Consider the following 13252-nt stretch of genomic DNA (forward strand, 5'->3'; position numbering starts at 1 on the left):
GAGATCAGCACAGCCTGTTGCTAATCTTGATGAAGGAGGCCATCGGTGCTAGACAGGACCAACCATTAACAACCATTTCAAGAAGCTGTCAAGCAAATTGTTAGGGCTTGTTTTCACTGAAGCAAGGATCCGTCTCCGTAATCAGGCCAAGTAGGTACGAGGTACATATTTTTCAAGAAATTTTTTATGTTTTGTTTTTCAATACATTGTACAATTTGACAAGGTCAATTATTTGTAACTGCTCGACAAGGTCGATTTTCTTTTACTACGACATTTGTCTATGAGCAAGAGGATCTGTAGATATGAGGCATGGTAGCATCCAAAGTGGGTCTACTGAAAAGCATCATGCAAAGCCAAGACTTCCATGTTCGGCATATGCTATGAGCATACAAACTTGGGACGGACTTGACAATATGCCAGCAGGTTATTTCATAAGAAACGGACGGGCGTATATGATACAAGGGACGTATCTATACATACGACATACCCCACTCGTGCAACAGATATGGCTACGCGCCATTTTTAAGCGAGTTTTCTTCCACGGAATATCGGGCCAAATGGTTACAGCAACGACCAGGTTAGCCAAGTTTAAGTTTTTCTTGTTTTCCCTATTTATACTTTACTTGGCAATTACTGTCATTGTGCAAAGCAAAGTGCTTTGGCAATTTTCAAGGGAGCAAGGCTTCGGGGAACTGGCAAAATAGGAAAAATCATTTCACAGAATCCCTCCCAGTATAAACTGTGCAAGGCACTTACGGTTTTGGTTCTCACGGTTGAGGCCATCACTCTCAGCAAGGGCTTACAATTCTGCATGCAAGGCATGCTAGTGAGGTGGATTCAATTCTACCGCTTCATGCATTACACTTCCGCTATCACACTCGCAACTCCGTCAAGGAAAGACTAAGGATGGATTTATTTTGATATGATTGTTGGCTGCTATCAACACACAACAACACTAACAGGAACCTAAATCTAGGACTTATTTTACGGGCAAAGTGCCAATGCTCAGTCGTCCTCATACAATCACGACCCCTGCATGGTAGGTGGGTCGCAATGACTTTTATGTTCTTCGGTTACCTCTCTCAATGAGAGAGTCATACCGGAAAACTGTGGAATGCTTATACGATAAGCTGCAATTTAGGCATAACATGCGTAAGAGCACACAGCTTGGGTACATGCTCTAACAACTTAAGGAAAGTTCCTCAGCCCAACACGCTCTTGTTCTCTCTCTCTCTCTCTCTTTAAGGGAATAATGAAAATCTTCTAAGAAGCTTTTGATACATGTTTTTCTCGTGAGTCAGCATGAGCCAAGGTGCTATACCTCTCAGCTACCACGTGGCTAAGCTACTACTCAAATTAGTCTTCATCGGTTTGTCCATTGAACACTCATTTGCATAATGGCTATGAGCCATAATGGCTAAGAGCCATTGTCAGATTTTGGGTAAGACCCAACTGTTGGCATTCCTTGGGAGCTTGTGCTTAAGATCGAACAGCTATCTGCCCAGTGGAGTACACGTCGAACACATCGACGTTAGCAGACACTCAAGAGTCTTGTCATTACGGACGTTTAGGGTGTCATTTTTGAACTACATGCTTTCGTGCAACACTCAAGTTGAGTTTTAATCTTCGACTCACATCAGCTGATCTATACCACGGCATCTAGAGGCAGCAAACAGTGGAGACAGCACGGCTGTTGATACAAACTAGGCATCTCACTTGTATGGATTTCTGCTCTCTCTATAGCACGCAGTGTTTTGGGGTAAGACCCCGCGGGTGCTTACTAAATCACCCATATACTTTCAAGGAAAGAATTCCACAATCTATCATGCGGTTGCGGAAAAAATTCAACTTTTCAAGTTGATTCTCATCATTCTGTACACGGTTAACTATGTTGGTTACCGTTACTTGCTAGTTGAGAAGTTCCTACAATGGGTCTGGCCAAGGGGTTTGACTACGTAGATTTTACCCAGCAGGTTTGGATTGCAAAGGCAACACCCAGGGTTTCCAGTGCAAGGTTGCTTGGTTTTTCCACAGGTGTGAGACGTGCTCCTGTGCATTTGAACACGGGTAACTGAACTTTCAGTTCAATCCCCAGGGCCATGCCAAGGGCATGTCGGAACAAGTATTTTGGGCCATAGTGTCCACATTTATGCTGTTATGAATCCACTTGTCGGATTCGATTTGGCACATGTTCTCACATGGGATACAACATGGTCTAGGGACTCAAGGAGTTCGGTTTAGCCAGTGTGGAGCAAGGCTAATGAGGGTCCCTCTCACTCCCGTCGTACAGTTACCTCCACACACAAGTACATCTTGTACTTGTCGGATGTTCTTTTTTCAGACATCCTTAGTTGAGACATATTCCACATGTGGCGAATATGAGTCTCTGGGACTGACACTGGCGCCACTAATTCAAGTATGTGTCACGACAAGGTCCCTAGGTGTTGGTCAAATATGTTTTCTAGACCATACAACACGACGTATCAGGAGAAATTTCGGTGGCCAAAAATTGTCGGATACTTAGAATAACTTGTTCAGGTACAAGTATTGATAAACAACATTATAGATGGTTGTTTATACATGTAGCAAGGCTCTGAGTGGTTAATGAAAACGTTTCATTGTTGTCCCTAGAAGTGATTAATGTTTCGTCTTCTATTATGGTTCAAACATTTCAGCAAGGCTTGAAAATGATTATCACTGAAAGTATTTAGTTTCTTTTTGGAACTATTTACATTCCTCTTTACTGGGTGCTACGCACATCATATTCGCCATCAATATTGGCAAGGATGATCATGGATATGCAGGTTCGGATCTGTTTTTTGCTAAATGCATGCACACTAGGTGTTATGGGCCCTAGTGTTTAGCAAAAGCTGATTTGGAACGGCATGCGTATTCATCCAGTTGTTGCTTATGAAGCACTTTGCACTCTATGTGCAGTATCTCTATGAGACTACTTTAGAGTCTACCAATCACCCACAGAGGTCATGGCTCGGTTTGGGTGCTTGGGGATTTTTCAAGTTAACCACAATGGTTATTCCAGACATTGTTGCTTCCTCAAAAATGTTACACGATGTTGTGATTCCCATTTACTAGTCATTTGGGCAGACTGTCTGTAAACTGTGGGGGAAACACACCTCAGAACTATTAGTTATCCAAGGGGATAGGCAGATTACAAAGTGTAATCTTGGGCTAAAGGATATGCAAAGTGCGTACATTAGCACCAAGCACTCCAATTAATAAGCATTTATTGCTCTTCTTGGAGTTTACTTACTATCAATTAACGCATGTTGCGACTAGGTAGTCTCTTCATGTATAAGTCAGGTTCTCAACCTTGAACACTCGTTAGGGTGGGGCTGTTTACTAATGATGAACTTGGAAAACAAGTCAAGGACTTAAACTTGGCTGATGAGTCATGTTAGCAAGTTACTTTCATGGAAAGTGAAAAGAGGTACTCTTTAGGGTACATCTTTGAGTGATAACTAGTTTTGCATACTCATCTGTGTTCTAAATGGAGTCTACACACTATGATTGGGTAGGAATCAGTAACACAAGATGGTTGCAAATGGACAACAATGTGAAAAATCAAGATGTTACTCTTGGTTTCATTGAACCTCCTGCTGAACCGTGTTCCGGTCAACCAAACAGATGGATCCATGAAGGATGCCACTTGGGAAAACATTAGTGTTCTTAAGAAGAAGTTTCCCACTTTTGTTTTCGACGACGAAAACTCTTCTTTAAGGGGGGAGTAATGTCAGGACAACGGCAAGGCCGGACTAGACAAGGGCAAGGCCGGGCTAAGCAGTGTGGAAAGGGAGTCCAACTAGGGCAAAGGGCTAGGAGCCATTGCTATATAGTGGGTGGTTGGGAGGTGGACTCCTAGGTTTTAGTTCCCCTTGTCTTACACTTTGGCTTACTTGCACGTGGCTCTAGCAAAGCTTAGGCAATTTGGATCTTTCTCTGACACATCTCCAACCTTTTCTTTTTAAACTCTTCATAAGGATACATCATCCATTTTTTTTCCTGGTTTTGCTTAGTTTGAAGTCACGCTTTGTGAGCTTTCATAAGTGCATCTAGAGGTTCATTCGCTTTTTCAACTAGTACAGATCCTCAGAAACTTACACTCTTTGGTCTCTGGTCTCTTTTTCTCGTTAGGTCTCTGGTCTCAGGGATTTTCAACTCAAGGTTAGTTTGTTTCTCTAATCTCTCTAATCTGTCCCTAGTTTGTTTTAACTCCTCCTCTAGGGCTATCTGTTCATGTTCCTTCCTAGCTTTCATGCATGCCTTCCTAGCTTTCCAGGTGTTTCGTTGACTTTTTTGTTCATAAATAGGCACACCTATTTTGGGTTTCTCAATTATCAGTTCTTCCCTTGCTTTTTGAGCTTGCACTCTTGTGATGACCTGTATAGGTATCACCATTTCATTTTCTGAAACGGTACTTGATGGGATCGCCCCCAATATGTTTAATGTAGTTTTCACTATTTTATTTGGGTTTTCGGACAATCCCCGATCAAATGCGTAATGCCGCAATCTGGATAAATACACATTCACTCTCGTGATCTCTGTGTGAGGATAGTCTTTCATAAGGTGGTCACACCACACTTGTAGCACGGTCCTAAGGGTTGGCGAGGTGCTCTTGGAGCCGCTCTTTGTTGATAGGCAGGTCTTGGTCCTGTTAACCCACCGTTGGCTATGAACAACAATGTGCGTTCATCCAAATTGTATCTACCTTCTCTTGCAGCATGAATTGTTGTTGGTGATCCAACATTCCCAATCATGCTCCAAGGTTCCGGTGCTTTTGGCTCTTTGGGTGAATAGTATGTTGAACTAGCCCCGTATTCACTTGGCTCTTTGTAATACACATGCACAAGCACTAAAACTTGTTCCTCCGATTCCTCTATAATGGGTGTATATCTAGTGCCCCACTGGTCGCGTTCCTGGAAGAGGTGGTTGTTGCTCCAAAACTGGCTGTGGCCGTTCAACCCCTCCTGGTCCTGGAAAATTTCCTACCACATACCTAGGAATTGGTGGTACTTGAGGAGGTGCTACTTGGGTTGGTGGAGCATACTATCGCTCTCTCACATACCCCTTGTTGTAGTAACACTCTTCCGTAGCGTGATTTGTCCAGTTCTGCTCAATGGCACACCACTTAGGTTGTTTAGCTTGTGGCTTAGCAAACAGACTTATCCTTTAAAGAACTTCCTCAACAAGTTTCTCTTGATTTATCGTTACCTTGCTCTTTTGTGCTCACTTTGTAGACTTATATCCGCTTTGCTGTGATGATGAGTCATCATCTAAGTCTTTGTAGTCACCTTCCTTGTAAACAACACAATTGTCTACTAGGCATAGTGCCTCCTTGATCAACTTGTTTAAAGTTGAGCTCTTCTTCATATGCAAATCCTTCTGAAGATCTGCATTTCTCAGTCCTTGGATAAATATTAGCATGAGTTGGGATTGAGTTGGTAATTCTTCCATAGGGTAAAATTTTACATAGCATTTCAACCTGAAGACTGCCTTTCTAACGGATTCTCACTCTTTCTGCTTGAACTTATGGATTTGTGATACTGCATTATGAGCTATCCCTCTTTGAGAGAATTCCTTGATAAACTTGTCAAATACCTCCTCCATTGATTCAAAATCTCTACGTTCAACAGAGTCAAACTGGGTGGTGGCATCCTCCTCTAGGATTAACCCAAATCTTGCAGTACTTCCCCAACCTTGATGACATGCACAAAGGCTTCCACATGGTCCCGTGGATCCCTATTTCCAAAATATTTCTTGTTAACCTATTTTTGGACTTGAGAAGGTCTGATCCTTCGGTGATTTATTATTCTAAACATAGGATCCTCTATTCCTCCTCTATAAGCCCTTTGTGGCCTAAGATATGGTACATGTTCCTTCCCTAGGGGTGCTCCTAATCCATAGATCCTGATTGGTCTAGCAAGTGTTCATTCTTCTGCTCGGCTTCTTTCTTCTCATTCTCATTGTGGTGCTTCCGTCCTCATCAAATTTAGCGTTCTTGTCCTACTCTCATCCTAGTATTGCCAATGGAGTGGTGGTTTTGGTGGTGCTTCTAGCCTTGACACAGCCTGATATCCACCCCCTTTTGTGTTCACGTATGGTGTTGCAAAGTGTTTGAGCCATGCTTGGAATGATAGTGATGCTTATGAGTTCTAAGGGTTAGGAAGTGGTTGTTTGTTTGATTGTGCTGTGGTGTCATAATCATCTGAGAAGGGATTTGTAGACTTGATTGGGGTTTTTATGGGCTTTTGCTTCCCTACCAAAGCTTGTGCCATCAGTTCTGGAGTTATCACTCTCCCTACATCGTCTGCGTGAATTGGCTCATATTCTCATTTGTACTTATCGACAAAAACAATATGGTTTCCCATTATCAACTCATATGAAAACAAGTATAGGACTTTGTCCATGTTTAACTCATTCACATTGGGCTCCATGCACCGGTAGTAACAAGCGACTCTTCCTTCCTCGTGCTTGTAAATCTCAATATTTTCATGAATGGTCGCCATTCTCTCACTCTCTTGTCATGAATGTAGCAGGCTCCAGAAAGAGTGAGTATAGGAGGTATCTCTCAAGTCTCCATGACTACTTTTGCTACGTTGTCTCCATATCGATTGTAATTTTTTGGGTCTTTGACAATGAGATAGTGGTTTCCCTCTTCATCGCAAAGCCTATCGCCATCGTCAGTTACCATGATTACTGCTAATCCTCTCGCTGACCGTTCTTCAATACAAATGCATTAACGTCCTTGAACATTAGCATACATCAGGGCCCCATGGCCATTGGTTCCCTTAAGAAAAACTGCAGTGTATTTTGGCATGTTTAAGGGTTTTTGAGAGGTGCTACCTCCCATGGTCCCTTACTGCTGGAAACCTCCAAGTTGTTGGTTAGCCATCCGATGATATAATCCTTTGGATCAAGTGTTAGTATCACTGCCCTCAAACATATCAACAACTATAAAGACATCTTAGTTTCCAAAGACTGACGCCTCTTTTGATATTTATTTTTATATTAATTCTTGAGCAAAGTTACAATGCCGTGGGTCCTCTCTGCTTGAAAGCTCTTCAACAATCAGAGCCACAGAGTGGTCCTGGGGTCTTATTTAAAGGCCTCGAAACCTCTCACATGAAAATCTTCAAACTCAAAAGCCCCAAAAGCTTGAAGGTGCATTTTAGCCATATCATTTTTCTCGCTTATTGGAAACATTTTGTGTGTGTGTGTGTGTGTGTGTGAGAGAGAGAGAGAGAGAGAGAGAATGGCAGGCCTCCATGTATTTTGTTTTGCCTCGTTTTTGAGAGAGAGAGAGAGAGAGAGAGAGAGAGCGCAGAAGAGGAGGAAGAAGACAGAGAGCGCGAAAGAGCGAGAGAGAGATGGGCTGGCCTTAGAGAAGAATGGCATCGCAAGCTTTACCTGGATACCCTGCGCATCACTTAAACTCGCGAACTTCTGGAACTCTTCAAGCTCGCCTCCACAACTTTGTCAAATATGCACTCCTTCAACAGCTAGTACCTCCTGGTTCCACTGTGAGTGCGCCGCTCTTCTCTTCTTTTATTCAAATTCTCACAGACACGTTCTAGCGTGCAGCGACATAGCTACACCCCACTTTTTGAGAGCTGATACAATGCGCCATGTGTACTTTCAGTGCAGAAACCTAGTTTTTCTTTTCGACTTCTTTCATTGATGAACCTGGCGGCAGACTCTAGGATCTTTTTCTGCCTCCATCCTCATGTTCACACAGAACATCAGCTGAGTTTATGTAAACAATGGCGGGAGAGAGAGGTGCGTAGCCAATTGGGTGGGCCATTGGCCGCAGCTTTGACTTGCAGAGTTCAAGTTGGAATCTCCGCGTTTTGCGCTGAAAAGGATGCCGGCATTGTGGATCTTCCCGGGGGGGGGGGGGGGGGGGGGGGGGGGGGGGGGGGGGAGAAGTTAGGATTTTGTAACCCAATGGGTGCACGCCGGGTAGGAAGCATGCACCTTCTTTCCATTCTGCCGCCGGCCAGCCTAAGAGCTCCATAGTGAAGTGATCACAACACGTAACAAAGTGACAAACATCGGCAATACAATTCAATCAACACCATCTTGAGGATATCACAAAGTTGCCAAACCAAAGAGAGCATCCAAACATGTGACCCATGTGACGAAAGTCTTGTTCTGTGGTGAGGGAAGACAACACCTGGCAGGTGAGTCTGGTGGTAGGTTGAGACTTGTTAGGAATTGGAGGTTATTTCCTGGTTTCTGAAGGAGTGGGGCAAGGCGTGCGCAAGGGTGGAGAGAGAGCGAGAGAGAATGACCAAAGAGTAATAACTCTACAACTACAGAGTGCTCATACAATTGGATAAATGAGGGATAGGGACACGTATACTTGTAAAGTGCCTAGAGACCCACAAAATGGGACAGACAGAAGTGTGGTGATGACATATCTTCAACAATTTCCTGTCACGTGCAGTGGAAGTGATTTATGATGATAACTCAGGATGAGTGCTTAGTGTGTACTCACGGTTCCTTTTACTTTGTGAGAGAGTTTCTTTTACCCCATGGGAGAGGTATCCAATAGATTAGAGAGAGAAGAGAGAATGATACTGTGAGCATAGCAACTAAAATACGCGTATTTTAAACGTACAGTACATCTCATAACGTTTTCTATTCTAATGTTTTTTTGCTCAAAACGTATTCTATTCTAATATCTTTTGCTAGTTGATGAAGTGTATTTTAGAGCGTCATGGTGCTTGTTTTGTGTATGCTATGGTTAAACATTGAAGAGTCATTGAGGAGGTGCATGATCCTACTTCATTTGTCCTTATTAAAGTATCATATCTAAAAAAGTTGACATATTTTTATATTTGATTCTAAAAAATACGTGTAGTACGCGTATTGTACGTTGCGTATTAAACGTCCCATCTCAGTGAGTGAAGGTTCTGTAATTGAAGAGAGCCCAAGGGGGCTCACTTCTCAGAGCATCTGGACGTAGAGTCTGAGAGCTAGCACCCGCGGGAAGTGTACTTTGCTCAAAGATTAATATAAAAGAAATACCGGAAGGGGCGCCAATCTTTGTGGCCAATATCTCTCGGCACGGAATTGCAAGCGTTGAGGCGGAGGAGGCAATACGGCAAATTCAAGAGTTTAGCAGAAGATGAGTACGGGCCACCTCGTCCTACACAATATGAACTTCTGGAGATGCAACGTCGACAACAGGTTGACGAATGCACAAAGCAGATGCTTCAGTTTACTAAAGATCCCCAGTTAGCAAAATTTTTGATCGAGGAGTCCATTGCTGAAGTGCATACTCAGTGGCAGAAAGCCACCGAACCACCGATCAAACCGGCAATCAAGAAACCTCCTACTCAGAGGATGTTTACTAAAGAAGAACTTCAAGAGGTGGTTTAGACCTAGATTAGTCAGCTTTTGGACACGAAGAATCAATCGAAAAAGCAATTGAAGAAGCGCAAGAAGGGGACTGACTACCTCGGTTACTTGGGCCGTTAATCTTCTTTTGCATCTGAAGAAAGCAGAAGAAGCGTGCGCGTTTTGAAGGACTACCCAATTCTTCTTTCTCTTCTTCTGACAGATCTTCTAGCTCTTCCAATTCGAGTGACAAGGACAAAAAGGGCAAGAAGCGAAGCAAAAAGCACAGCTTTGGAAAGAACAAGAAAAAGGCAAAGAAGGTCAGATTCTGACCAGTTTTTGATAGCTCTACGAAGGAGTCACCCTCTCACAGTTTGGACTGGCTCCGTTCTTCAATGGCTTGACACGTCAGCTGTTTGTGACAATCTTAGCATTTAGCATCATTGTATCAGCATTTTGTGCAAGTAATAAAGCAAGTACTTGCTTTGACAACAGAGCAAGGGCTCTCTCTCTCTCTCTCTGTGTGTGTGTGTGTCTCTGCGTCTCTCTCTTTCATTCAATTCAGTTTCTTTTTTCAAGCAAAGCAAAGTAACCTTGTGTTTGTGCGGAGTACTAGATCCAAGTTGAATCCTTAAATCCTTCCGCTGCACTTGATATTGGTATCGGAGCTCTGTGCACTTGCGCCACATCGACAAGCTTCTGCTATAGTCTAGCGTCAGTCTTAGCTTAGGACCTAGGCTGGCACCCTTGTGAGCCTCTAGCAAGACGTGCATGTCCAGGTTGGTCATAGGTGCATACCATCTCTTGAACAGTACAATCACAAGCCAGCATAAGCATTTACCACGTGTGAACCACCTCCTAGCATTGCACTTTAATAAGTGACTTTTTGCTTTATTTAACCTTGGTTGTGGGGTTCACTGCTTGACCTAGATTTTAATGCCTATATAGGCAGCATAGGGCAGTGCTTGAAGAGCAGAGGAGAAAGCAGAAGAACCCGTGGTGCCCGCAACACCAAGACCCTCAGCCAACCTCTTAGTGTTTTTCAGCGTTTTCAGCATTCAGTCCATAACCTTGTCGCGGTAATGCACGTTATGCCAAATGCCCACGGTAGTGTAATAACATTTGTCAAAACGCGTGTACAAACCATTTTTGCAAGTGTTTCAAAATTGAAAAACCTAATCTAATGGACTCGTTTAGACATGCAGATCTTGCGAACAGGCTCACAAGATTGCCGGTTTTAATCCTCCTAGGATTCTAGACACCCCTATCTATGAAGAAGGGGAAAACTAGCTCTGGAAGTCGATGAAGCATGGCCACGTGTCACACAGAGCCATGTGCTCGTGACATTTAGCCATTCCCCGTTGTCATGCTACGTACACAATGTGAAATAAAAACATTCACCTCACTTTTGACACTTTTCGATGTATGGAAATAAAAGCAATCATGTATATATTGTGATATATGCTAAAGCGGCTACTACGGTCGTTATCATGTACATATCTATCTAGGGAGTTGTGGCCTTGGATGTGGCGCTGTTGCGTGTTTTTTCACTTGATATGATACCTAATTTGATTTGCAAAAACTGCCAAAAATAGCAACTAACGGACGTCGTCGTAAATTGCATGGAAAGTGACCAAAATGGAAAAGTGATGAAAAATGATGCATATCTATGCTTTTTATGCTTATCCGAGTGATCCCACAAATTTAGGGAATTTTTTGGCTCTGTTTGGGATTTTTTCGCATAAAAAATGGTCTTTTTTGGAACGAAAATTAGCTAAAAATGACCTAGTTTTAGTCAGAAGTGGAAAAAGACCCAAAATTTGACAATTAGCTCATATTGCCGTGGGGAAGAGATAGGGCTGCTTCTTAGTGTAAAAAACTTGCAATTTTCCTCTTCTATGCAATTCACTTCATGGTTGCTTCATGAGTGTGTAGTGCAATCTTGCCTCTCCACTAACTTGTATCTGAGCTTGTGAGAGAGTGAATTAGGGTTTCCCCTCATCAAAATGGTGTGTGGGCTTTCAATATGGAAGCTCTTAAATCTTTGCAAAATCAGAAAATGGTCGTCGTGAAGGTGCAAGCTCGTGAATTCCTTTCAGCTGTTTGAAGTTACGACTATGTAATTGGCGGCGAGGCTACAAGATTCCATGAAAGAGGTTTGAGTTTTGAATGGGTTTTGTGCTTGTATGGAAGTTGAGTGTCACGTGCACATCTAACCCTATGTGTACGTGGACAAGCTAATTCATGGCAAGGGTTCAGTTCAGTTCAGTTAGCCTAGATTAGGAAGTGTTCTGGCACTTCTGTGCGTCTGTTCGCAGACCGTGAGATGTATATCCTCTGGTTGCACACAACATGATCGGATTACCATCAGAACCCATCAGGAGCATTTTTACAGTGCATAGACTTATTTTCCCTATTTTAGATTATTTTTAAGTGACTTTTGTTGGGAACTAGGTAGGGCAAACTTTGTAAGTGGATATATAAGAAACCCTAGCGCCTAGCACTTTCTGGCAAAAGAGGCAGCAGGGACCTGACATCCACAGTGCACCTTCTCAAGCAAGACCCCCCGACAAGAAGACTCAGTGTTTTTAGCCAAGAACAGCCAACGTTTTTCTTCAAGTGCAGAATCAGCCCAGCGTTTTGCATTTGTAGGCCAACCCGACAATACCAGCAGGACAACAGAAGCCTAGCGTTTTTACAGCAGACCCCAGATCAGCCCTAGCGTTTTTGGATAGCAATTCAGCCTCAACGTTTTGCAGTTCCTTCTCGACAGAAGTCCCATATGCATCAGCGTTTTCAGTTTTCAGCATCAAGACACCGCAAAACAAGTCCCGAACCTCGCAGATCTCACTTTCCCGCAGCAGACCCTCACCGCACGGTCAGATCAGCGAGCGTTTGCAGTTTCAGCCCGGAAAACACAGATTTCAGCATCTGCGTTTTCAGCGTGTCGTCATTGCATCGTCGTCGTCACCGACATAGAGTCAGAATTCAGCAGATAAAGATATGTAGATTTCAGCCATTAGCGTTTTCGGATTTCAGCCGGTCTCGTCGTCGTCCTCATTGTCGTTGACATCGTCGGCAAGTCCAAAGCATTGTAGAGATTTGTGCAATCAATAATAGACCGCTTTCGCCATAGAGATTGGGGCCTTCGGAGGAGGGTTTGACAACATTCTGGTGTCGTATTCTCTTCTCTCTCTATCTCTAAGTCTCAGCACCTTCATTCACGATGTTCATCACTTTGTTTGTGTCCATTGCACTCTCCCACTAAAGGAACGGAAGGCTCTCCCTTTCGTAAGTAAAAAGAACCCTTGAGCATAGTTCGGAGCACTCATCTTGAGCAAAGTTCAACCTTCACTTCCGTTGCACCTTACATTGGTATCAGAGCTTTGGCAGTGTTTTGTATCACTCAAGGAAAGAACCACAAGAATTTTTTTTTGCTTGTTGCGGTCGCACGTAACCCAAGTCCTCTTGGACGTGTCGATTCCTAATCGTGTTTTGAAGAGTGACATGAAACCCAAGAAAGAAGGGCTTGTCTAGTCTCCCCTTGTTTCTCTTTTCACTCATTGAGAGCGGAACGTGCACTTAGCGGCCGGCCAATCGACGTGAGGTGGGAAAAAGCAACTTTGGTGTGAATGCAAGGCCGCCAAGGGGTGCGCCTACGGAAAAGAGAAGAGCTCGGGTGAAGAGAAGATCCTTCTCTAACATAGATTTCAAGCGAAAGAAGAACCGCAAGAACCTCAAGAATCCCAAGACCCTCAAGAACCTCAAGAACTCAAGAACCAAGACCCACACGAACCAAACTTCCTCGTGAACTTAAGAACCAAAGATCTCAGTGTATGGTCATCACCCGAAGCGGAATGGATACTTTGCATGAAGGTGATGAGCATGAAGA

General features: G+C 43.4%; 1 protein-coding gene across 2 annotated transcripts in view; it reads left to right on the top strand.

Moving 5' to 3' along the window:
- The first annotated feature begins 7262 nt into the window (after positions 1–7262).
- LOC147464927 (S-adenosyl-L-methionine-dependent methyltransferases superfamily protein) overlaps positions 7263–13252 on the top strand; it is a 41054-nt gene continuing 35064 nt past the window's right edge. The window contains exon 1 of one of the 2 annotated variants that reach the window (XM_086517105.1): positions 7263–7538. In XM_086517105.1, coding sequence (XP_086373231.1) covers positions 7407–7538 — 132 coding nt within the window. In that variant the 5' untranslated portion in view covers positions 7263–7406. The remainder of the gene's footprint in view (positions 7539–13252) is intronic. The other variant, XM_086517109.1, reaches the window with a different exon arrangement.

This window comes from Adiantum capillus-veneris, chromosome 1, assembly GCF_014529385.1.
Source record: "Adiantum capillus-veneris isolate H3 chromosome 1, ASM1452938v2, whole genome shotgun sequence".
NCBI lineage: Eukaryota > Viridiplantae > Streptophyta > Polypodiopsida > Polypodiales > Pteridaceae > Adiantum > Adiantum capillus-veneris.